This window comes from Lathyrus oleraceus, chromosome 5 (assembly GCF_024323335.1).
Source record: "Lathyrus oleraceus cultivar Zhongwan6 chromosome 5, CAAS_Psat_ZW6_1.0, whole genome shotgun sequence".
Classification (NCBI taxonomy): Eukaryota; Viridiplantae; Streptophyta; class Magnoliopsida; order Fabales; family Fabaceae; genus Lathyrus; species Lathyrus oleraceus.
The window spans coordinates 377,328,484-377,354,976 of NC_066583.1; the positions used below are offsets into that span (position 1 = coordinate 377,328,484).

The window sequence follows — 26,493 nt, forward strand, 5'->3', positions numbered from 1 at the left end:
AACAACTATCACTCTCAGTATCGACTTGGGAATTATTCGTATAATGTGTGGAATCTTGTTTTGCAGGTGATGTGCTTTTAACAAGGACATCAACTTTTGATGATGACAACTAAAGTATTATGATAAGTCAAGCATGAATGATTAAACAAATAAAGATGCAAACCTATCTTTAGGATTTAATTAACTTTACTATCCGATGATGGAAAACAAAGAATGCAACTAAAGCCTCGTCTTAAGCCACTCAAGCATGTGTCAACATAAAGAGAAGTATCCAACAAAGGCTTGAAGCAATATATGGTGATATCCTAACTTAGTATTAGTGATTTCCTATTTTAGTATTGATTGAAGGGTTGTAAGGAAAAAGGACTTTAGCAAAAAAAGTTTAAGGCTAAAGTACACATACACACACACACACACACACTAAACCCTTTTCAAAATACTTTACCAAAAGAAAATACTTTGAAAAACATCTGGAAGTTGTATCAGGTGAATTGGGAGTAGTCAAAATAGCTACATGCAATTTTTTGACTTAGCTAATCGGTTAGAGTATTTATCCAATCGATTAGAAATGTTCAAACTTAAGGCCCAAGCTATCTTGAAGGGGCTTTGATTATGTGCAACGACTATAAATCTTAAACTTCCTTTTTGAGAACTTACAAACAATTATTTACATCTTCTAATCAATTAGGAATAAGTGTTAATCGATTAAATAATGGTAAAATGCATTTATTTCAAATTCCTTCTTTAGCCAACCTCGAGCCAGTAAATAGAGGTTCTATTTTTCGTTTCAAATAATCTAGAATCGTATTTTGACACTTTCATATCTCACTCTCTCACTCTAAACATTTCTTTAACTTTCTCTTACTATGTTTTTAGCCTAAGTGAGATCATTTTTGTAACTCTAGAATGAGCAGAACTGTAAAATTCACGAGAACCTTTTATGTATACCTTGATTAAATATTGTCGAATTAGGTATTTGATTGAATTAAAGCTAAACCCATAAAAAGCTTATGTTTGGGATTAGGTATTTCAATTCTAGTTTAGGTTGGAGATCAGTCTATGATAAAATATCCTAGGTTCTTGGACAACTCGGTATTAAAACCAAGATAGGTTGAAGCTCAACCCGATACTTAACAACTTCACAGGTTCGAGATCAACCTGATGTTAAAATCTCACTGATTTTATGAAACTTGAAGACTAACCGCTCTAAGGTCCATGTCTGTGGAGAGAAGACTAACTGCTTCAATCCATTATTTGGGAATGAAGATTGACCCCTTTACTCTCAATATTATTATGAAGAAAATACGCAAATGCACATATCCATAGTCTTGTATATTGTGATTGAAGATCAATCACAATTTCCTTGTATAAGGGGGTCCGTGATTCTTTCCTGTGAAATGCTCTCAAAGAATTATTGGAAACTCTCAAGATCAGTTCTTAGAGAGAGATAGTAGGTCCTTTTGTTTTTGACCGAACCTTTATAACTATTGACGTTCCTCTTTTCCCTTAACTCCTGTTATATCCGCAATTTATTTTCCGCTGCTAAGTTTAAAAATATTTTTAAAACTCTTTTTTTTCCAAAGTTTTTCCGATCCAAACAATTCACCCCCCCCCCCCTGTGTGTGAAGTCTCATTTCCAACATATTGTACATATGTAGAAGCATGGAAACAAAGAATGGGTCAAAATATATTCCACAAATTAAATGATGTAAAAACAGCAAGGATAGTACACAACATCATTTATAAACAGCATAGATATATAATTCGCAACATAGACAATATTAATTATGCAATGCTTATTTCCTATACTCCCATGCATGCGGTACAAATCATTGGATATCAGAAGTATGTTATTGAGTGATCCAAAACATTAGACCGAAGTCCTTAGCACTGGACCGAATTCCTAAACACTAAGCCAGAGTCCTAAGCTAACTCTAAAATACATGATGCATGATGTCACAAAAAATGAAATTCTCCATCCAAACCTCCTAGATTAACACTTCCCGTTAAGGATAACACTGGTTCTTATGTACCTAGACATATCAACACTTCCGGTTTTGCCTTGAACCTAAACCATTAATCTTCAACATTGCCTACTCATGAGGTGACTATCAATTAATTTGATCACATCATTATATCTCTTTCTCAACAGTTATCACTTAACAACTTGAAATAAGTCGAAGAACTAAAATTTATGCGAAAAATTGAGTCAAACATTTAAATTCGGTCAATTTAGGGTTGACGGTTGGTCCTTCAAGACCATATCGGTCGTTGCCCTTCTGGGATACTTACTCATCATCGCTGATAATATGGGGGAGTAGTGCACGTCATGAGATGCTGACGGATGGACCGTCATATGTCTGACGCCCATCATCGTTGACAACCTGGTGTCTTCTTCTCTGTTACGATGACGGTTGGACCGTCACGTGGGTGACGCCTGTCATCGCACCAGAATGCGATTTCTGTGTTTATCCATCAAAAACAAATTTGGGTCTTAATTTTTCTCCTATTTCATCTCATTTAAAAATATAGAATTCGACACATATGATTAAACAACAATTTCTACACAAAAATGGATGCAATTCCAACACATATAACCTCAATCAATCAAGTTTATTGATCAAATCAAAACAAACTCATATGAACATCAACAATCCAATTTCAACACATATTTACACGAAAATTCATCAGCAACATAATAAAATCAAAATCACAACACAACTTAATCATAGAGGTTTTACAAAAATCTCACATGTTTCAAAGGTAAGAAATCATAAAGAAAATGGGTTAAGGGAATCCCCAATATCCTTTAACCCATTTTCTTTATGATTTATTTCCTTTGAAACATGTGAGCTTAAATATCCATTATAGAACAATTTATTCCCTTACCTCAATTACGCAAAAAAAAAACTTTGGGTTCTTGGTGAGGGAAAATTCTACTTTGGCTTCTCTCTTTTAGGGTCTGCATTTTTTCTCCTTTTTCTCAACTGATACGGAAATTCATAACTTCCCTCATTCCAATAAAACCCTAGTTCCATTTTATTTATTTTATTTCTACTAATCCCCTTTAAATTTTTATTTTATTCTTTCCATCTCCCTTGTATTTCATAAATTTCTCTCTATTTACCCATAATTTCTATTATTCCTACTATTTTTATATAAACAAACTCTTAATTTATATTAATATTATTATTATAAAAATAACACACAAATAATTAAGAAATTCGCCAAAAATTAAATAAAAATTCTAAATAAAATTTCGGGGTGTTTCAGTAACAAGTACTTTATTACATTCATAGATGATTTCAGTCGAAAATTATGGACATACCTAATCAAGAAGAAAAGTGGTGTGCTTGAGGTGTTCATAAAATTTAAATCTATGGTGGAGAGACAACTGGCCCAAAGATCAAGACCTTGAGGACAGATGGGGTGGAGAATATATTTCAAAAGACGTTGATGCACTATGTGAAAGATAAGGGATTGTACATGAGGTGGTGCCACCATACACTCCTCAACAAAATGGTATTGTTGAAAGGAAGAATAAGACCGTCAGGAACGTGGTAAGGAGTATGTTAAAGGGTAAGCATCTACCAAATGAATTATAGGGTGAAGTTGTGTTAACTGTAACATACATATTAAACAGATGTCCAACCAAGAAGCTAGATGGAATCACACCAGAAGAATGTTAGTCCGATATCAAGCTTAGCTCAACTAGTGGATACAACTTGTTTGATCCCTTGAAAAAGAAAGTTGTGATTAGTAGATGTGTGATCATAGATGAGCTGAAGGAGTGGGATTGGAATGACAATGTCAAAAAGGATTTAGTAAGATTCATATATGATGAACTAACTAGTGAAACTTACAATGGAATTCAACCAAATGGAGGTGGGGTTCAAGCAGGCACAAGCAAACCTCAAAGGACAAGAAACATCCCTACAAGGTTTCATGAATGTGTGATTACATTAGATGATGTGGTAAATGATGAAGGTGGGCTGGTACAATTCTTTCTATGTAAATATTGATCAAATCAATGTAACTGAGGCATCGAAGGACTCAAAATGAATGCAAGCCATGTTGGAGGAACTAAAATCTATAGAGTTAACAATACCTTGTCACTAGTCGAGTTGTCACAAGGTAAGAAGGCAATTGATGTGAAGTGGATGTACAAAGTAAAGATGAATCCAAAATAAGAAGTAACCTGACACAAATCAAGAGTTGTATCCAAAGGATTTATTTAGAGAGAAAGAATTATTGATGAAATTTTCGCACCAGTTTCTAGGATTGAAACAAACAGGTTGGTTGTTGGCCTAACAAACATAAACAACTGATATGTGTCAAATGTACGTGAAATGTGAATTTCTGAATGACCCCTTAGATGAAGAAGTTTATGTAGCATATCAAATTGGTTTTGTAAAGCAAGGCCAAAAGGGTAAGGTATATAGGTTGCATAATGCTATGTATGGACTCAAACAAGCTATAAGAGCTTATAACAAGAAGATAAATGATTTTCTAAGGGAGAGAATGTTTTTAAAATGTACAACTGAGCATGGTGTATATGTTAGAAGAAACAAAAGTGAATTGTTCATACTTTGTGTATATGTAGATGACCTATTGATAATAGGCAGTTGCAAGAAGGAGATTGAAGATTTTAAATGTGACATGATCAAGGAATTTTAAATTTTTGACCTGGGAAATATCTCATATTTCCTTGGTATTGAATTCTAAAAAAGTATTGGAGGCTTGATGTTACACCAAAAGAAGATATACAAGTGAGATACTTAAAATATTTAAGATGGAGGGTTGCAACGCAACTTCGACACCAGCTGAACCAAAATTGCAACTGACAAAGAATCCAAATGAAGATGAAGTCGATCAAACTTAGTATAAAAGACGCATTAGATCATTAAGACACCTTTGTCACACAAGGCATGATTTAGCATACAATGTAGGTATGATGAGTTTTCTTGCAAAAGCCAAAGGTGTCTCATCTTGCAGCCTCCAAGAGGATATTAAGGTATCTCAAAGGAACACTAGAGTATGACATTTTATTTCCTACAATAGGTGAAGGAAAGGTGAAAACTAGTAGGATACACTGAATCAAGTTGGTTTGATGATGCTGAGAATAGAAAATCTACAGTTGGTTATGTGTTTATGCTAGAGTGTGCTCCAGTTGCTTGAAGCTCAAGAAAAATAACTAGATGTAGCTCTATCATCATGTGGAGTACATAAATTCCTCTCTTCGTGTATGTCAAGCAACATGGATGGTGAATCTGATTGAAAAAGTTGCAGGAGAAAATCATGAAGCAATGATCATGAAGATTAATATCACGTCTGCTATCAATTTGGCCAAGAATTCGATAGCACATGGAAGAAGCAAACACATTGAGATGAGATTCCATTATCTTAGAGAGCAAGTACCAAATGGGAAGTTGAACTTGAAACATTGCAGAACTGAAAATTAGATTGCAGACATCATGGTAAAGGTTGTGTAGGTGAAATTGTTCAAGAGATTGAGAACTATTATGAATGTAGATAGCTTAAACACAATGAATTAGGTGGTGTGTTAAATATATAATTCTATGTTAGACATGTTTTGAAGTGCAGAATTTGAAAGAGTCAAAGTCGAATGTATTCGATAGAGTAGTAGTTGAATATAGTTCGTAATAGTTAAATTTGCATGTATTCGACAGAGTTGAAATCAGCTAGTTTGAGATTACTTGATGTTCAAGTAACCTTTTTATAAATAGGAAGACATGTTGCATTTGTAAACAATAAAGAAAAACAGAAAAGAGAGAAACTCTTCATTGATAGAAAGATCAACAAACCTTCCTCCTTTCACTTCAACTCATACTCTCTTAATTACTCTCTTAACTCTACTCACTTATTTTACTTTAAAAAAAAAAATTCTTCTTAAATCATTGTGCGAGGGAATCATCTTTCAATCAAGATGTTGTTGAATCACTTGAGAGAAGAGTGAAGAATGAGAAAATCTTGAAACAATCAAGAAAGTGATTGAATTTTGTTCTATCAAAATTGATTCCAACATCGTCCTCTATACCGTTAGCATGTTTCAAGTTCAGCAAAAACAATTTTGAATTTAATTTTATAAAATGAAGAATATCCCTTTATATAAATTCTTTTAATGTTCTATCTTCCACCAAGGTGGGACTTGAATTTTTTTTAATAATTATAAAAAAGAGATAAGAATTCAAAGCTTTTTTTTCATATTATTCTACCTATATACCGTAATGTTTGTGAGATATAGACTTGTATCTAAGTAATGTGTAAAAGCCCGTACATAAATAGATCAAAAGGTTACTCCAAGCAACGTGAATAATTTCCTTTTTCTGACAATGGCAAGATAAGCAAAGTGTGGGACCTTACAAGACATTAACAGTTAGAAACTATATCCTCTCTTTTTCAAACGGAAACAGTTGAAAACATTTATGTATCCAACGCGTTATTGCATGGTTAAGAAGTTGTCCTTAATTTAAAGCGTTCTCATAATGATTCCAAAGTTCTTAATTATTATTTTTGCTTAAACCTTGCCTTTGGCATTTGCTATATAAACCCTAGCTTCACTTCTCTTTCTCCACACAAAATAACTTCAAGTTTTTTAAGTTTCTAGCCAAAAGCACAAGATGGCTTCAAGTTCTAGGGCTTTTCTTTTTGTGCTTCTTGGTGCTCTTGTTTGTAGTAGCATTGATGCAAGGAAGCTTGGGAGTGATAATGGTTTAAGGGATGAGAAGAATTTCTATCATCGTCCAGGGTTCGGCGGAGGTGCTGGCGCAGGAGGAGGTGGTGGTTTTGGTGGTGGTGGTGGTAGTGGAGGAGGGTTAGGTGGTGGTTCAGGAGGCGGATTTGGTGCTGGCGGTGGTTCTGGCGGTGGACTTGGAGGTGGAGGTGGTTTCGGTGGTGGTGGCGGCGGTGGATTCGGTGGAGGAGGTGGTGTTGGCGGAGGATCAGGGTTTGGAGGAGGATCAGGATTTGGAGGTGGTGCTGGTGCTGGTAGTGGACTCGGAGGAGGTGGTGGAGGAGGATTTGGAGGCGGTGGTGGTAGTGGAGGTGGACTTGGTGGTGCGGGATCCGGAGGAGGATTTGGTGGTGGAGCTGGCGGAGGAGTTGGAGGTGGATTTCCATGAATATAAAGAAGAATATTAATGATTGTCATTTTGCATGCTTTTGGTATTAATAGCATGTGTCTTTATGTGTTTCACGTATTTTCATCTGTAATTTGCTTCAAGCATATTCGTTTCCTTCTCGTGTTTCTAAATTATTCATCAAAGTGGAAATAAGTCAATTGTTTATTATATTATCCTTGTGTTTACAGCTACTATAGTTTGCTACTATTTCAATCTAGAGTTTCTTTTATATTGTCCATCAGTTTCTCAACATTGACCGTCTAATCTGAGAAAATAGCAGTATCACGTAATATTCACAAGGAGCACACAACAGAATATCAAACCAAATCTAGACCTACTTTAATTCTACTTTTCTAGACCTACTTTAACAAAGAGATTATTAGTTGAGTCATGTATCAGGTCCTTCTCATTAAGATATTGTGTGCTATTGTCTAAAGTTGTTCAAATACACTATCAATCACAGTTTTTAGAAAAAAATATTCCATTGCACTCTATGATATCTTAATGTACTGTTCGAACATTCAAGAATGCCCTCTCAAATATGGTATTAAGACCACTTGTAATAGTTTCTCCTATGAAGAGAAGTTTTTTTTATTTTTAAAATCGGCTAATCTACTTAAAGATTTCTTTTTATGCAACTTTTCTCTAAATAAAAGTATTTTTGAAGGCAACAAAGAAATGCTTAGAAATGTCAACAAGTAGAAAACTAAGAGGGAGTTCTATAAACTCAAAGAGCATAAAAAGAGTGAAGCGGAAGACTAAGAAATTTTGGCGTGGGTATTTTTTATTTCTAAACAATTCAGCTTCGTCCAAAGAACAAACCACTCAGAACATTTGATCCTAATAGAATAATAGAAATGGAAAGTCAAATGAAAACTGGTGGGATTGAATTTGGGAAAAAAAATTAATGAAAAAATATATATTAAACAAGAATTTAATTGATATACACCGACAGTGTAAAGATTTTTTACACTGTCAGTTAATTATAACCATTGATTTATTTAAAATGTTTGACTTTTATTTTAACCACTTAAAAAGTAATACAAACGGATGATTGTGATGCATTGACAGTGTAAAACTTTTTATACTGACAGTGCATAACAATTAATCTCAATAAATAAATAAGATAATACAACCAAATATAAGAGACCATGATCACACCTTAGCCTAGCACAAGATATGCCCGATAAAGGTTAGATAAAAACTACTCCAAAAGAAGAAAAGCTCTGAAAAACGAGAGGCAAAAAAAGCACAACCACCCGCAAAAGTACAACCACCAATACAAAACAGAACAACAAAGAAAACAAATCGGAAACTCACATATAGAGCCCAACAACAAGGAAACCCAAATATCTGAGCAGGATCTTGAAGGCGAGAAAAATAAACAAGAGGGGAAGAGGGTTGAATTATGTATAGATAACTATTTCAATTTCTGTAAAGAAACTTCATAATCTGAACAAGTTCATAATCTGATCTTAGAGATAGCAGCGGAGTTTAAAGATTCATAAGTAAATCAGAAATAAAGAATGACACACAAAGTTATTCTGGTTCCTTCCACAAACTAATAGTAGTCCAGTCCTCTTGTACTTCAAAAGACTTTCACTATAATCAAACAGATTACAACTTGCTCAAGCAAACTACCAAGAGACTTCAAATTGCTCAATCACATTCAAAAGAGACTTCTACTCAAGCACACAGGCAAAAGACTTCAACCGATCAACCAAACTAGCAAGAGACTTCCTAGACTATAAACAGTCAGTTTAGAAGAATAGATAACAACTACAATTGAGATATACTCAGAGGTGAAAAAGTGATACAACACACCCAAAGACTCTTAATACTTAAGACTTCTAAGATATACAAAGATAAGAAATCTTAAGGACTTGTACAAAGAAACTACTTTGTTCACGTAAGCTCAAAGTTGTTATGTAATGTGTTGTTATTTTCCTTCAAATATTCATCTTATTTTATATAGGTAAAAAGATAATTTGGAAGATAACTTGGACATGAGGTCTTTGCAGAGAAGCTTTTCCAAAATATACGTTGGAAGTTGTTATATAATGTTACTTCTATTGAGTTTTTGGAGCAGACATAAGGATACAAGTCAACAGTTCTTGAGCCTTGCGCTACCAAGCCCTAGTTGACCTTCTTCAAAGTCTGGTTCTGACAAAGTAGATTTACTTTAGAGTCTGAGCTTTTCAGAAGTCAAGTTCCCTTAAATTGGTCTTCAGAGTCTGAGTCATTAGATTCTCAATCTTCAGAAACTCTGAGTCTTTAGCTTCTCTTCATATGTTCTTTCAGAGTCAAAACTATGGTAGCTTATGATCCTGCAAATTTGAACATATGTTAGTACATCCTATTGTTCTTTAAGTACTTTGTTATCATCAAAGCTTAAGGGATATGAATAATTTTATTCCAACGGAGCTTCTACAATAAGAGGAAAGGAAAAACATTCCATCCGAAGAAGATCATAGACACTCAAAGCTATTATTAGCCCATAACGAGGGTAGGGTTCTCCAACCAAACAGAATAAGAGAAAGAGTAATTAAAGATATTCCCAGAACTTTTTTCAGACCAAAGTGATGCTCATGGCCTTCAGGTCATCCACTTTCATAGCTTTACCTTAAAAACCATATCATTATGACACTTTCAGATAACTCATACCACATAATGTCAGACCATCAAAATACCCCTTTTTTTTTATCTGAAACCCCTAAGAAACTAAAAGACTCAAAAGATGTAGGTATATTGCTATTAATCACATAAAATCAACCCAATCACCTAAATATCATATATTATAGAGGCAAGACAATATCACAAGTGACAAATAAATGATAAGTCGACTATGAACTACTCCTACAAAGCCCATAAGACACCCCTACATCACCCAGAAGAACCCCACCCTTAGCAAAATTCACTTTAGAATGGAACTTGTCTAGAAGAAGTTTCTAAGAGAAGACAATTATCTTTAATGTTAAACAATATCATGTGTTGTTAAATCAAAGTTGAATGTTTCACGGTCACATATGTGTCCTTAGTCAAAGTTGATTGTTCAGCAATCATATGTGTATTAAGTCAAATATAAAAGTTAATACCAAGTAACACGCCCAACCCATGCATGTGCTCGACCCAAACTAGATTGATGGAAGGAAAGTTTGTGGTATTATTTATTGATATCGCTCCTTCCATTGGCAAGAATGATACATCCCTAAAGGCACATCCCAAGGAGACTACCTCCCTTAGATAAACATTTAAAATATGTGAAAATTGTTCAATATGGAACTCAATGAGTTTTCAATTCACTTGTCACACTTGTGATTTAACACATTCTTGGAAAATGTTCCAATAACCCCCTTACTTAAATTTAAAATGATTTTAGAAGTAACATCAGTAAAGTTCTTGATTGACTTGAACCCTAACATAGAAAGTAATGTGTAAATTTAACAAGAGTGACCATGATCTTGAATTCTATTTCAAACATACATCAGTAAATTTAACAAGAGTGACCATGATCTTGAATTCTATTCCAAACATACATCAGACTCACGTATAATTTTTCTTAGGGTGTATTCTTAAAAATTATGTGATATAATGGTCATGCATGTTTATCATAGTTTAGTGAATGTGATAGGTATCTATGCATGAGATTTCATAGAAAGCGAACCTAATTTTACATTCATAAAGGTAAGTCTATCAAAATAATCATATAGATAGGTATTCCACTCCTCATAAAATATAAATCTCATTAAAGTTTCTATAGCTTCAACTTATAATCGCTTCAAATAGAATGGTTAATAACATGTTGATTTTCATATCACTTAATAATTTATTATTATCCATTATGAGTGAGTGACTGACTCATTTATCTAGTTGCAATAGTCTCATCTTCTTAAATGTGCTTTTGACTTTCTCTTTAGCTAATCCTTTTGTTAAAAGATCTTCTAAGTTCTCCTCAATACACTATAATTTATTAATTTTTACTTTATTCAATTATTTTTTAAATCAGAATATTCTAATAAATGATATTAATTTTATAATTAAAATTAACATATCTAATTATTTTCATAAAAATTGTCTATTGTTTAAATAAAAGATTTTTTTATGAATTTGAAGGAGTAACTTTTATAAAAAGTACTCCAATAGATGTTTAAGTCCATCCGCCGCTGGATAGAATGACAGAGCCGCAAATGTGAAAGCATTAATGTGAAACTATATTGATGCAAATAGCCAGAATAAGTGAGCCACAAATGTGAAAGTATTGATTTGAAACCATATAGATGAAAATAATTTATTACACTACTTCAACATTACCTAACCATCATAAATGCTAAGAATAAATTGATGAAATAGAATATGATTCATAGATTCATTAACTTAGCACCGAAAATATTGAATAGGTCTCTTCCTACACAACCATTACTTCATTAGTAGTAGTTTCTTTTCTTACTTTCCTAGCCAACCATTATTTTTATTATAAGCCAATATGAAATTCATTAAAACAGTAAGAAAAAGGGGTATTCCAACATGTTACAAAAACAAAACGCACAATACAACAAAACAGAAAACAAAATCAACAAGTTAAACACAGGCTCGGATTAGCATCTCAATCTACCAATAGAAAATCAAAATTACTTTTGATCTTAACTAATCATCATTCCCAAGTTTGAAATTTGACATTTCCAATATGTTCTTCATTCCTTATAACAAAATATTATATCTAGTCGGCCAAATAACCAAACACCCAGCAATCCACCCACTACAGAAAAAAAATAATTCATTCTTCAATTTTTTACCAACCAAGCAACTAACCATAATTATCTGAAATCACTACGCCAAAAACTGGAATAGACAGCGCACCTTAGAGGGCGCTTTATTACAAAAGCGCACTCTAAAGTGAAGCGAAAAAATAAGGAGCGAACAACTGGAATAGACAGCGCGCTTTAGAGGGCGCTTTTGTAATAAAGCGTCCTCTAAGGTGAAGCAAAAAAATAAGGAGGAGATAGAGGGACAACAATACAGGGCGCTTTTAAAAAAGCGTTCTATAAGTCCACGTGCATTTCCAGTTTATAAAGCGCTTTTGGAAAGCCTTAGAGAGCGCTTTCATAAGCGCCCTCTTAGGCCCCCTTTAGAGGGCGCTTTTTTTCCACAAGCGCCCTCTAAGGTCCCCTTTAGTAAACATTAAAATTATAACATACTGCGCGTTTTGTTATTTCACTCTCTATTATTTTCGTTCTTTTTCACGTTAGGGTTCTCACTGCTACGATTTTCGCTACTTCTAAGGCGTTCTCCTTCCACCTCTGTTAGATCTACGACGTTTCCTCCTTCTATTAATTCGTTGTTAGCTGTTCGATTTTGACACCATAGGTATTTTTCTAATCTTCATATTACTTGGTTTCTCTTCTGACGTTCGCTATTTTTCATTTTTGGTTTCATTTTTCTTGGTTCATACATTTATTGAGTATTCTCAACAATAATTATTGTGTTGCAATGCTAGTAATGGAGACTAGGCATTATGGGTTAAATTTCACCAACTGTTCCATTTGTTTCTCGATGTAGAAAAAGGAGGCAGCAATATCTAGGTTCTTGCTACGATTTTAACTTTGTGGTTAGCAGACAAATCTGGTCGCCGGCTTTTACTTATTGTGAGTCTGAGCTTTTTCGATAATTTTTGCATTCACATTACTATTTGTTTGGAGGGTAATAAGAGATTAATCAAAATCTCCTATTGCAGGTTTCTTCATCTGCAATGGCTTTGAGTCTTTTGGTTGTTTCAATATCATTCTACTTGAAGGTAATAATAATTTTTTTGTTTGTTATATTTTTTGAACATTTTTTTTTGTTTATTTTTATATATACATAATACATTAACTAGATATTACACATGCATTCATGCATAAATGTTCAGAAATTTGTAACACAGATTCACAGGATTATATATCAGTAAATTCTTCTTTATATTTTTGGTTTTTTATATGGATAATATATTTTATGTTGAATTTGCTCTCAGGAATATATATCACCAGATTCTGATTTATATGCGACATTGAGCCTCGTATCGGTGGTTGGAGTTGTGGTGTGTAAATACAACTTTATTACACAAATGATGGTTTCTATTGTTTGTTTCCCTAACTTCATTATTATAAACTTTCAATTTCTTTCAGGTCATGGTTATTGCATTCTCTCTGGGATTAGGAGCAATGCCATGGATTATAATGTCTGAGGTACAATTTTCTTCAATAATAATATGCATGACAACCCTATATGAACAAACCTTTGTTGTAATATAATGTGATAGTTGATGTGTTGAATATATTTTACATAATAGATTCTTCCGATTAACATCAAAGGCCTAGCTGGAAGTTTTGCAACACTTGCCAATTGGTTCTTTTCCTGGTTGGTTACATTAACAGCAAATTTGCTCTTGGATTGGAGTTCGGGAGGTTTGTGTGCATTGCCTATGTTAATTTTCTATAAATATCTATTGTTTCTAACCAGAAGCTTCCTATGTTTTTATCAGGAACCTTCACAATATATACTGCAGTGTGCGTTTTCACAGCAGGATTTGTTGCCATTTGGGTCCCCGAGACAAAGGGAAAAACTCTTGAAGAAATACAACAGTTTTTCAGATGAAGTTTCCTTTCGAGTAGCACTTCAGCTAGTGTTCACTCATGTATTCACATTCATATTTTTTTTTTCTGAATCAACTCAATTCATTTTTGTGCTCTTTGGTCTTGTTAAATATGAAAAATACCAAAATAGTGTGATTTTCTAATCTAGCAGCATACTTGCATTTTTGTTGTAATTGATTGATTATAAACAAATAAATGAAAGAGAGTGGTTATTATACATTTCAATTAGAGTAGCAGTGGTTTCAGTTCATGACATTTCAAATAGCAAGAGGATCATATAAACAATAAGCATATATCAGTATTTGTATTTTAATATTATAAAAGCATAAAAAGAACCTTTAGTTGCTCTTGTGAATTATAACAAGCAGTTGTATGCCATTTTCTTCTGGTTACCTCTTGTGATGCATGTAAATGTTAAATAACCACCCACTTTAGAGGGCGCTTTCCAAAATAAGCGCCCTCTAAACCCTTTAAATTTCCACTTTAGAGGGCGCTTTCCAGTAAAAGCGTCCTCTAAACCCTTAAAGGTTTCCACTTTAGAGGGCGCTTTCCAGTAAAAGCGCCCTCTAAACCCTTAAAAGTTTCCACTTTAGAGGGCGCTTTCTTTAAAAAGCGCCCTCTAAAGTGGCCCTTAAAGGGCTTAAAGAGCCACTTTAGAGAGCGCTTTCACCAGGAAAAAAAGCGCTGTCTTTACCTATGCCAGCGCCAGATTAGAGGGCGCTTTAAAGCGCTGTTATAGGCCAAAAAAAGCGCCCTCTTTTCCCTTATTTGGCGTAGTGAATGTGATGGATTTATTTGGTGTAAATAGTTATAAAAGAAAATAATTAAAAAAAAGTCAAAAAAACATAAATATTATATATATATTGAATTCAATTAGAGTGGTTAAAATGGAGAAGGGCTCCTGCTATTTTATGTGATGCGAATGTACGTTTAAGTTGAGGGGAAAGTTTTGTTAGATTGCGGTAAAATATGCGATTTTGTACAAGACAATGTGTTAGGCGGTTGAGAATCAACACGAGAATAAAGTAAGTGCAGCAGAGATGAGGATGTTGCGGTAGATGTATGGAAAGACTCGACATGATAAAATTATAAATGAAAATATTAAAAAGAGTGTCAGGGTAGTGTCTATAGTGGAGAAGATGATTGAAAATAGACTTAGATGGTTTGAGCATGTAAAGAGAAGACCGATAGATTTTATTTTAAGTATGGTAGACCAGATGGGGAGAAGGAAAATAATTAGAGAAAGGGGGAGACATAGAAAGACTATAAGAGAAGTTATCAAAAAAGATCTTGAGATTAATGATTTGGATAGAAGCATGGTCGTTGATATAACATTATGCCGAAAGTTGATCCATTTAACCAACCCCACTTAGTGGGATAAGACCTAGTTGTTCTTGTTGTATATTGTTCAGTTGTGGAATCAAAATTAGTGTGTATCAATGGTGAATGATCCTGAATCGATGGTGTTGTAGTTGCTTTTGTTGTATAGTAGTTGTTGTTGTTGTATATATGTTGAGCTCTTTTGATCAGACTTGCATTAGGTTGGGCCTTTTCCTTGGGCCTTTGGCAGACCTATGATAGTTGCCCCCAAGGCATGTTGGGAAAATATTAGTCGGGGAAGTCTTTAAAATCGTGGTCAGTTTCTAACAATGATGTTCGCCCTTAAAGAAAAGTGGGAGAGTCTTGGATCCGTTAAAAAAAGTAGTGGAGAATAGGCGAATTAAATGTTTTCCATCATTGAGATGTTTCACCATTCCTTATGAGCGCGTGACTCTAGGGATACAAGTTAGGGAAGGATTCCCCTGCCTAGGGTGCTTGAGTACATTTGATCCTGTAATGACCATGATTGGACGGTTGATTTTCTACCCTTAGATCTTCTTCAACTTTTAATTTGGACTATTGATTTGCTATTTATTTCCTTATAAAAGGCCAGTTTTACACCAAATGTCTCTTTTTGCTTCATTTACTATTCAACACTCACTCATTCTTTGTGGGTTCATTCATTTGTCCTCTTGTTCCGACATTTTGAATTTTTTACTGCTTCCTCACCTGTGGGATGTCTTTCTCTCCGTCATCCGAGCCGCTTCCTTAGCTCGTGCCGAATTCAAATTGGATATTGTTTTAACTAAGATAATATCGCATGAGATTGGTTGCTTCATGCATTATCTTGAGAGAAATCCTTCTAGCCAATGTTCTTGAGTTACTGATCAAATTGATTTATTTTATGATGTAGAAACTTAATTTGTTTGACTTGAGGAATTGATGGCTACGATAGTTGCAGGCAATTATTCTTGGGTAAACCTGGTGTATTTAGGGATATTTTCAATATTGGTATGAATGCTAAGGAAAATAGGTTCCACCCTAAAGAACCTTCTTCAACCTTTTTTTTAACCCTCCTTCAAGGAAAGGGTCTAGTCACATATTAGTTTACTTCTTTCAGGCCGAAAAAAAGATCTTTTCATGTTTACACAAAGAGTTGGAAGAAATTCAAGCATGGCTATTTCTTGGCCACCCCTATCTTCCCTACCGCTCATGCGAAATTTTATGTTGTTCCATCTCCCTCCTCTGAACCAACCAGTTAGATTGTCAAAGTTATATGACTCTAGTTCCAAGTCCACTTTGCAATGATGGTTGGTTCTTACTATGTTTCATATGATTCTCTTACTGCTGTGGAGAAAACCATGAAGGTGACTTTGATTTTGCTTTCCACATATGAGATAAGTTGAGCACGAAATCTGCCGAGAAGAGGAAGAATATCTTTAGTATTTGAGTTTCCTCTGTTCTGTTTGGTTGTTTGTTGAATTGATCGCGCTTACCCCGTCAATTTTTCCTTTTCTTTCATATGAGATCAAAAGGGAGAAGAGAGAAATGCCCTCGACTACGGTTGATCTGCATGTACGAGAGGTTGGATATTCTCTACCTGTGGAGGTAGTCCATATGTCTACTCAACCACCCTTTGAACGTTAGAGTAAGAAGAACAATTATATTCCTGCTCTGGCCAGGGCTAAAAAAGACTGTGATAAGGTGCTTGCCCGAGGAAGTCTCGCTAGAGGATCGAGGTTTTTTGGGTCTACTCATACTATTCACTTGTTGGATAATGTTGGGAACCTTCCTCTCCCGCTACGCCCCGTGTTGGATAGTCGGATATCTCGTACTACTATAGAGATAAAGGAATGTGTATCTGGTGAAGAATATGCACTTACGCGCAAACTCTCCAAAACATGCAATTCAGGCTTTCTTGTGGAGTCAACTTTTCAGCAGTTGCAAGCGACTTCCATCATGACTTTAATCGTTGTTATCCACAGGGAGATAATGTCCACCTATGTTCCTTCTTAAAAGGTTAAGTATTTGAAGGGTCACTACGGACTTGTCGAGTCAAAGGTTATTGGTTTCCAAGGAGATTCCTCGGGGCTACGCCAACGCCTAGATCAAATTTCTCCTTGGACAAGATGGACTTACATGGGGTCTACTGCGATCTTGGTTGTCCGGATAGTTTAACTCAAGGGCTTTCTTGAAGAGGAAAGGAAAGGTTCTCTTGAAGCAGAACTTGCGCTAGAGGCCTTGTTCTCAAGTGTCCTGGTAATTGGGACATATCTTAAGGAAGAGAAAGATGCTCGTTCTAGGGACCTGAAGACTTTCTTGAAGGAACAAATTAGTGTGGATAAACAACTGCTGGATCTTTCTAATGAGAAGTAATGGAGAAAACTTCCTTAAAGAATTTTATGGACCAACTGAAGGTCCTTGTTCCTAACGTTCGAGCATTTCATGGCTCATTTAGATTTGTTCTTAGAAGATCTTCATTGTAAGTTGTTGTTACTCCTTGTTTTGCAAACTAAAGGACATTTATCATAATGTCTTACTTATTATGTTTAGCTTTGACCATGTTATATAGAGTTTTCTTTATAATGCGTGTTACCTTAGTGGGGACCAACGAGATCTAGTAATAAACTTTGTAGTTTGCTTCGAGTGGCTACTTTGTGTCACAGAGAAACATCCTCGGCCAAGGTTTGAATCCCCTTCTTGGCTCCTGAGTTATAACTTGAATCGAGATAAACATCTTTGGGCTCCACCGCTTATGCTCTTGGAGTGGCTAGTTCCTATGAGGGGGTGCACCAGCTATGCAGAGATGCACTTAGTCTTTCTCACTTCCTATTTACTAAGAATAAAGAAAGAAAAAAAAACAAATGAAAGAAACATGGTGGTAGAAAAATATCATTATATTTTTCAATATATCAACATGTTACAAGGAAATGGACATTTCCTTTTAATTATAGTACCACTTTAACATGGAAATAATACAAGTTCTTAGTATCTCCTCTCCCGTGAGAGTTTCCAAGATGTAGGTTCCTTTCCTGATGTTGTCTTGTACTCTCTACGGTCCTTCCTAATTTCCTATCAGCTTTCCATCCTGAGAATTTCTACCTCCGATGTCGGCTCTTCATAGTAGCAGGCCCCCTGTCTAAAATTCCACAGGTTGGAAATGTCGGTTGTAACTAGAAGTTGCGGTCTGATTGACAACGACGCTGGTGAAAGATGGGGATATCCTCTTTTCTTCTAAGAGGTCGATTTATTCTCTGATCTCTCGATCATTCTCTTTTATCAACAAATGGTGAGCAGATCCCCAACTTAGCTCTTTAATTTCCACTAGAATCTCGACTTCAACCCCATAAGTAAGGAGGAAAGGAGTTTCCCCGGTGGTTGACTAAGGAGTTGTATGATAGGTCCACAAGATGTGAAGATGTTCATTGTCCCAATTTCCATTGGCTTTTTTGAGTCTTCTTTTCAGATCTCTAAGAAATACTCAATTAGCTGCTTCTGCTTGTCCATTAAATTGAGGGTGCTCTACCGAGGCGTAGTGTTGCTTGATCTTAAATTCTTCCAATATACTTTTCAATATCTTGTATATGAATTGCTTTCCACTACCCATCACAAAGGCTTAGGGGGACCCTGAATCTAACTAGGATGTACCGTTTGAAAAACACCGGGACATTAGCTATCGTGATGTTTGTTAATGCTTCCACTTCGACCCATTTGGTAAAATAATCCATTAATATGATCAAGTAACCGAGATTTCCTAGGGCTCGCGCGGACGTACTTGAGATATCCAATCCTCCATGTAGGAAGGGCCAAAGTGACGTCAAAATATGTAACCCGTGGATGAGGCGTTAAAGATGTCCCCATGTTGCTGGAATTGTTCCCACATCTTCATGTATTCCTTAAAGTCTTGAAACATGGTCGGTGAGGCTAGAAAAAATATACCTGAACATAGCGCATGCTCAAAGATACAACATAGTCGCCACCGAACTTTATTTATCCCAAAAGAGGGAAGGGAAAATATCGATAAAACCCAAGGGAAAAGAGAAATGGGTAAGAAAGTCAGTTATGAAAGGAGAAGGTATTAGCACCCCTCACATCCATGATACTCCATGGGAAACTTTTTGATTTCTCTTTGCTTGGATGGGTGTTACTATCTTCGTGTACCTGCAAAATAAAAAAATGGGTTAGAAAAAGAGTGCTCGATGGGGATTAGGGCCCTCATGCCTATGTATTCTCATTGTGAAATGAGAAAGTCAGAGCTTTGTAGTTCGTAGAACCAAAGAAAGAAAGGGGAGGGGGAAAGCAAGAAAAATGCTCGCCAAGGATTCGCATCCTCGTGCCTACGTATCCTCATACTGCAATAAGGAAGTCAGAGCTCTGCAGTTCGGAGGACTAAGACTGAAAGAAATATATGAATGGGGGTGGTGTTTAAATTGGAAAAGGCTAGAAACTAACTAAAGCAGTGTTTAAACCAAAGGAAAATGATTGTGGTGTTTAAACCAAAGAAGTTCGTAGTTCGTAGAACCAGAGAAAGAAAGGGGGGGGGGGGAGCAAGACAAATGCTCGCCAAGGATTCGCATCCTCGTGTCTACGTATTCTCATACTAAAATAAGGAAGTCAGAGCTCCGCAATTCGGAGGAATAAGACTGAAAGAAATATATGATTGAGGGTGGTGTTTAAATTGGAAAAGACTAGAAACTAACTAAAGCGGTGTTCAAACCAAAGGAAAATGATTGTGGTGTTTAAACTAGAGGCTACAAAATTGGCGGTGTTTAGACCAAAGAAGTGGTGTTTAAACCAAATGTCAGTGTTTAAACTGGAAAAGAAGCAAGAGTGGTGTTTAAACCAAAAGAGTGGTGTTTAAACCAAAGGCCGATGTTTAAACCGAAAAAGACGAAAAAGTGGTGTTTAAACCAAAAGAGTGGGATATGAGCCATAGGGCTAGCTGCAGACTTGACAGTGAATTGACTTGAATTGCACTAAAGTCTTGAATAGAGGTGGACACTTTGAGAAACTAGGTCATTTTTCTGGTACCCAAAATATTCAGAATGCGGATAGGAATGCTCTCTCTCACCCATTCTCTATTGCTTAAGGCTCGTGACATGGAATCCTTGTCAATGTCTGACAAGTTGTTGAAACAAATCCTCAGGAATGCTCTATGGGGATGAGGTCGATGTATGATACCTTGACTTGAGCTTGAGGCCTTGTACTTGTTGGGAAGCTTGAGCTCCAAAGTAACAAAGACAAGTCCCATCAAGTGACGAAGAGACTTATGGTCACTTGACAAAGACAGAGGGAATATGTGCAAAGTCAAATAAGGTTATTGATTTGATGAACATCATTTTTTGTTGGACTTTCATTCTTGTCCTTTTCATGATAGTTATCTTGCTCCTCATTAGGTTTCATCGTCTTAGGTTGATAAATCCCTTATTCGATTCTCTTGAATATGTCTTTTGAAGATACACCTACATCATGAAACAAAATATCTTTTCTGACATTTCTCGAATAGAAGCATTACACGTAATCTACACACTTTTACCAATTAATGAACACTAGTTGTTGACTTCCTTGGTCACACAGTCCTTCTTCCTTGCCACAAAGTCAATGAAATAGGGAGATGTCATCCGTCATATGTCTTGAGCATCCACAAACGAGATTCCATACTCTCTTCATAGAGCCAAGACATTTGTCCTGCAAGATCAATAAAAAATGCTAGGTACCCAACAAAAAAATTTATTTTCTAATATTTAAAAATATATATATATATATATATATATATATATATATATATATATATATATATATATATATATAAATTTAATGAGTAGTTATTGATTAAACTATAAAAAATATTTTTAAAGTATATTTAAGTAATATATAATGATAATTAAATTTTAAAAAATTAAATAAATATGGTTGATTAAATAACTCATTTAAATAAGTAATAACTTAATTCTGTGAGTAGTTATTCATAAACTCAAAAACAAATTTTATTAAAGAATATTTAAGTAAAAATTAATGATAATTTAGAGAAAAAAATTTAAAAATTTAAAGATGGATGATTAAAAAACCGTGGGGATAAAATTTAATTTAACTTTGTAACTAATTATTGATTAAATCAAAAAGAAATTCTATTAAAAATATTTAAATAAGAAATCATGATAATTAAAAAATAAAAAGTAAAGATGTTTGAATAGAAAGAATCGTGGTAATAAGTTTTAGTTTATTTATTTATTTTGGAAAAAACTTAGTTTCTTTTATAGAAATAAAGGTAGTTTTATTAATAAGTTAGTTATTAGTAAGTTTTTGAAAAGGGGAGTAAGGCAATGACATTATTAAATTTAAAACATATAAGTGACTAAGTTTTAAAAAATTATTTTTTCTTTTTTCTTTTTTTTAACAAAGGGAGGGAATTGAATTTTTTTTTTTAAATAACCGGTTTTTTTAAAATATAACCAATAATTATGAAGAGGAGGCGCCAATAGCATTGACGCATGCATTGGGCTCTTCATGAGGAGGCGCCAATGCTATTGGCGCATGCATTGGGCTCTTCATGAGGAGGCGCCAATGCTATTGGCGCATGCATTGACCCTCATGAGGAGACGTCAATGCTCCTGGCGCCTTAGTGTGTTCTTTATGGTGTATGCGTGTAATACCCCAAAATTTACCTTTCATTTTTCCTGGAAGCATACGCTTTACACCTCATGCATGCATTCATTTTTAGGTCATTTAGCATTTGCATTTCATCATGGCAATCGGAATCAGATCCAAGAAGTTTGAACATCATCCAAGACACTTTGTGGGCTCTATTTAGATGATCAGTCAACACAAGGGAAAGACTTGAGTTACTTCCAACAGGGGTCTATTCGTCAGTCAAAACGTTAATCTTGAAGGAGCAAAGGTCTGTTCATGAGCTGTCATGCTCGCTAGGCGAAGCCCACATGTTTTGAAAATAAATAAATAAATAAATAAATAAATAAAAGAAAAAATCTTGGACTTGGACCTCTCTCATTTGAGCCCACAGGTCCACAAAAATCAGGTTATAAATTCAGAGTTGCAGTGAAACAAAAGGCCATTCTATTCCTATTACCCTGTCTGGGAAAAAGATAGTGAGAGAAGAACCCTGGGGAAAAAGATAGTGAGAGAAGAGCTAACAGAGTTCAGAGCAACCTCCAGGCAACTCTGAAAGTTTCATTCTGACTCACACACTTTCAGCTCAAGCAAACCCTAACATTGGTTTGCAAATCCAGCCATGCCATTTGATTTCAACCGATCTCTCCAATCAGGTTTGCCCTTATTCCCATTACCTTTGTGCTTTGAAGTTGAATACTCTGAATGTTTGAGGTATGACGGATGAATTTCATTAGGTTTTTGCCCACAGGTTCATAATTATGTATGAATGTATAAATAATGCCTTGAATGCTTAATCATTTAATTTCTGAAGTGTATGCCACAGGGTTTGAGGTTACTGAAACCCTACTGTTATCCGTGAAAAACCATATTGTTTTGCTCTAATCTGACTTACGTTTGTCATAGCATGTTTTCTCCTAATCCTTATCTTGTTTCACTAACCCTTTTGTTGAGTTTTTGTGAAGGCTCACATGACTTTTGCAGGGATAGCTCGCTGGATATTCCACTTTGCTTGTGGGATACCATTTGGGAGATTTATTCTGATTGCCTTGTTGGCACATTTACTTTATACATGTTTGTTTTGTATGTGTTAGTATCCCCGCAGGTAGCGTGGTTCCTTCGTCAAGGACTGCCTTTTTACATGAGCATCCCAAACCCTAACCCTTCATTGATTTTTCTTCTCCTAAACACACGTTTACTCCTTCTACTACAGGTGAGTAAGTCTCCAAAGGTCGAGCATCCGGTAGATTGCGTAGTAACGTCGTCCGCCCCCAAACATAATCCTTAACCCCGTAGTTAGCCGAACTACGGCTTGCTCTGATTCTCATTCCAGATGAGATACGTAGGCATAAGACGCGATGTCTTAGCGAGCACACATCCCCCCAATCCATAGGTCAGCCGAGCTACGAAGACTCTGATTCTCATATTCAGATGAGATACGTATGCAGTGGATGCGACATCCGCGCGAGTCATTTTCATTTAACCCCTTTTTTAGTAAACAACACAAGATAAACTCACACCCTTTAGACAAGAACTACAAAAGTGGATCCCGTAGAGTACTACGGATGCGTAGGGGTGCTAATACCTTCCCTTCGCATAACCGACTCCCGAACCCAAGATTTGGTTGCGAGACCTTGTCTTTTCCTTTCCTCTTTTCAGGTTTACTTCGAGCGTTTCCTTTCCCTCCTTTGGGATAAATAACGCACGGTGGCGACTCTTCTGTCATTTTCTTTCGCCGATTGTTTTTTCGCACACTGTATTTTTCAGGTTGCGACAGCTGGCGACTCTGCTGGGGACCCGGTTTCCCTAAGCGAGTCCCTCCTAGCTTTTGTAGTTTGTTTGTTTATTGGGTGTTCATGCTTTTGTACAGTTATTTATTTACCTGCTTTAGCTTATTGCATTGTGTACATATCATTGCTGTATCTGTTGGCTGGCTATGGCTGCTTGGTGATCTTTGTGAGATGAGTTCTATACCCGAACTCGAGTGCACTTAGGATAGGAGAATGGCATAGTCTTGTCGACTTGTGTGGAGTTATTCCTTAGCAAGTTGACTTGCAAGCCCATTCACTTGGTGGAGGTCATGTTGAGATCAATAATGTCACACAAGTAAGTTGTGGTTAGACATTACTTTTTCTAATATAGACCTTAGAAGCCGAGGACCTTAGTTTACCAAACCCATCTTGGCCTATTCGTAGGACGTAGTGCGAAAGTCGTTCAAGTGTAAGATTTGATACGATTGTTACGCGATACTACACTCATAAGAGTCTCTCTTGAGAATATTTTTGGAATACGAGTAGTCGTTCCTCCGATAATATCCGAAAGATGGGATTATGACTATGGGAACCTTTTGTAGAACATGTTTGGCAAGTTTAAACCTTAGTACACTCCTTTTGGGTGGTTCTTAACCTAAACTCCATGCTCGTGACTTGCAACAAACCCTTAATTCATGGTTGATCCGATCAGGTATCCTTAATATCAATGAAACTTGGGTGTTGATAAGGTGTAAACCATAATCCACCAAAATGGGTGGTTGATATTAAGGATAACATGATCCATCCCATGACCTTTGTTTGGTGTGCTCTTAATTTCTCTCCAGACAGTGCAACCTGACAGATGTTCAAGCAGATACAGCGATCCTGATTCCCATGCCACTGCACTGCATTCACATCATTTTGCATCACATCATTTTGCATTCATAATCATTCACACATGTTTATCCATTTCTGTGGGGTTTATATCTTCTACTTGATTCTAGTTGGAATTTTCTCCGTTCTCATCAACGGCTTAGTCTTTTTTTTACATCGTTTATCTATTGAGAGACTGAAAACAAGGGGGTAGAATACCTTTGGAATTGATAAACATGTCATTGCATTTACATATTCATTAGCATGTCTTGCATAACAGGTACCGCCACAGTGTTCTCAGTTTGTTTGGTGTTCCATCAGCAGGATAGCTGACCCAGGCATTCACCGGTACGGTACCCGCAGAAACCAACAGAGAGTAATGGAGAGCCTACAGGCAGAGTTCGCCGAGATGAAAATCTGCATGAATCAATTCATGGATGTGGTTCAAGGGGTGGCTCAGGGACAGCAAGAGCTCAGGCAGATGATACAGAGGAATCCCCCTGCTCAACCAGAGACGATGACTAATCCTCCAGCTGGAGAGGCTAATGGACCCAATGGACCGGGGCCTATCCCAATCCTACATGTCACCTCTGGTCAACAGCTCGTTCATGATGATCAGGACGATCAGTTCCCCCTGCTGCAGGAAGACTTTGGTATAGGTCATGGTGTGGACCCCATGTTTAGAAGATTGGAAGAGAGGTTGAAGGCAGTCGAAGGACAGAATCCTCTGGGAGTAGATGTTGTTGACTTGGGGCTGGTCCCAGGTGTGAGAGTGCCACCGAAATTCAAGGTCCCGATATTTGACAAATACAATGGAAACTCTTGTCCGAAGACCCATGTGCAAGCCTATTTCTGTAAAATGGTTGCATACTCCGATGACGAAAAGTTGCTTATGTACTTTTTCCAGGACAGCCTAGCTGGGGCATCCCTGGAATGGTATATGAGGCTGGATAGAGCCCACATCCGTTGCTGGAGGGATTTGGCAGAGGCTTTCGTGAAGCAGTATCAGTATAATGCAGACATGGCTCCGGACAGAACTCAACTTCAAAATTTGTCTCTTAAAAGCAATGAGTGCTTCAGAGAATACGCTCAACGCTGGAGAGAAACAGCTTCCCGTGTTCAACCTCCTATGTTGGAGAAGGAAATGGCTAACATGTTCATGAACACTCTGCCAGGGCCTTATTTGGAGCGCCTGGTGGGTTGCAATGCCTCCAATTTTGCTGATGTAGTCTCTACCGGAGAGAGGGTGGAGAATTACCTGAGGATATACAAGACCCAGAGTGGAGGTGGATCCTCATCAGGGGTGAAGAAGCCGTTCATTCAGGGACAGAAGAGGAGAGAAGGGGATGCAAGTGTCATATCTTCTTATCAGAACAGGGATAACCGGAGGATTAACTTTCAGAACTATCATCAGCAACCGTATGTTGCGGCTGTGACCATTCCAGCTGCAGCACCACTACAACAACAACAACCACATCGTCAACTAGCTCAGTACCAACCATAACAACCGGGTAATAGACCCGCATATCAACCAAGGCCAAGGACGATGGACTGGCGTTTCGACACTCTTCCAATGCCGTATGCTCAGTTGCTTTCTAGTCTTCAACAACTACAACTTGTGCAGTTGCGCACTCTGGCTCCTCCCGTTGGTAGGCTTCCGGTGGGTTATGACGCCAACGCTAGGTGTAGATTCCACTCTGGGGCACCTGGCCACAATATTGAGAACTGCAAAGTTTTTAAGCACGTAGTTCAGGACCTCATTGATTCAAAGGTCGTTAACTTTGCACCAGCTCCTAATGTCGTCAACAATCCCATGCCCCAGCATGGTGGAGCCAACGTTAACATGGTTGAAGGAGAAGTCAAATTAGTCTCTGCGGTCAACAGTGAAGATGAGGATATTGATTGCGACATCGATAACTGGGTGCGTCCGAGGATCCCGGGTGAAGTTCTCAATAATTGGTCTTCTGAGGAGATTGTCCAAGCCACTTGTCTGGAGGAGTAATTTTCTTTGTTTATTCATGCATATCCAAGTCTTACGTTCCTCCAGGGCGTAATGACTCATTGTAGGGCTCATCTATGTGACACTTGCATTTTTTATCATAAATAAAGGACATCTTTTTGCATTCAAATATTTCGTTCCCTGTCTTTCTA

At 36.5% G+C, this 26,493-nt stretch overlaps 1 protein-coding gene across 1 annotated transcript; it reads left to right on the top strand.

The window, feature by feature from the left end:
- Positions 1-6,454: 6,454 nt before the first annotated feature.
- Positions 6,455-7,315, top strand: LOC127084894 (glycine-rich protein 5). Its single transcript, XM_051025415.1, has one exon. It carries the CDS (start codon positions 6,642-6,644, stop codon positions 7,140-7,142), a length of 501 nt encoding a protein of 166 aa, XP_050881372.1. The 5' UTR covers positions 6,455-6,641; the 3' UTR covers positions 7,143-7,315.
- Positions 7,316-26,493: the final 19,178 nt, after the last annotated feature.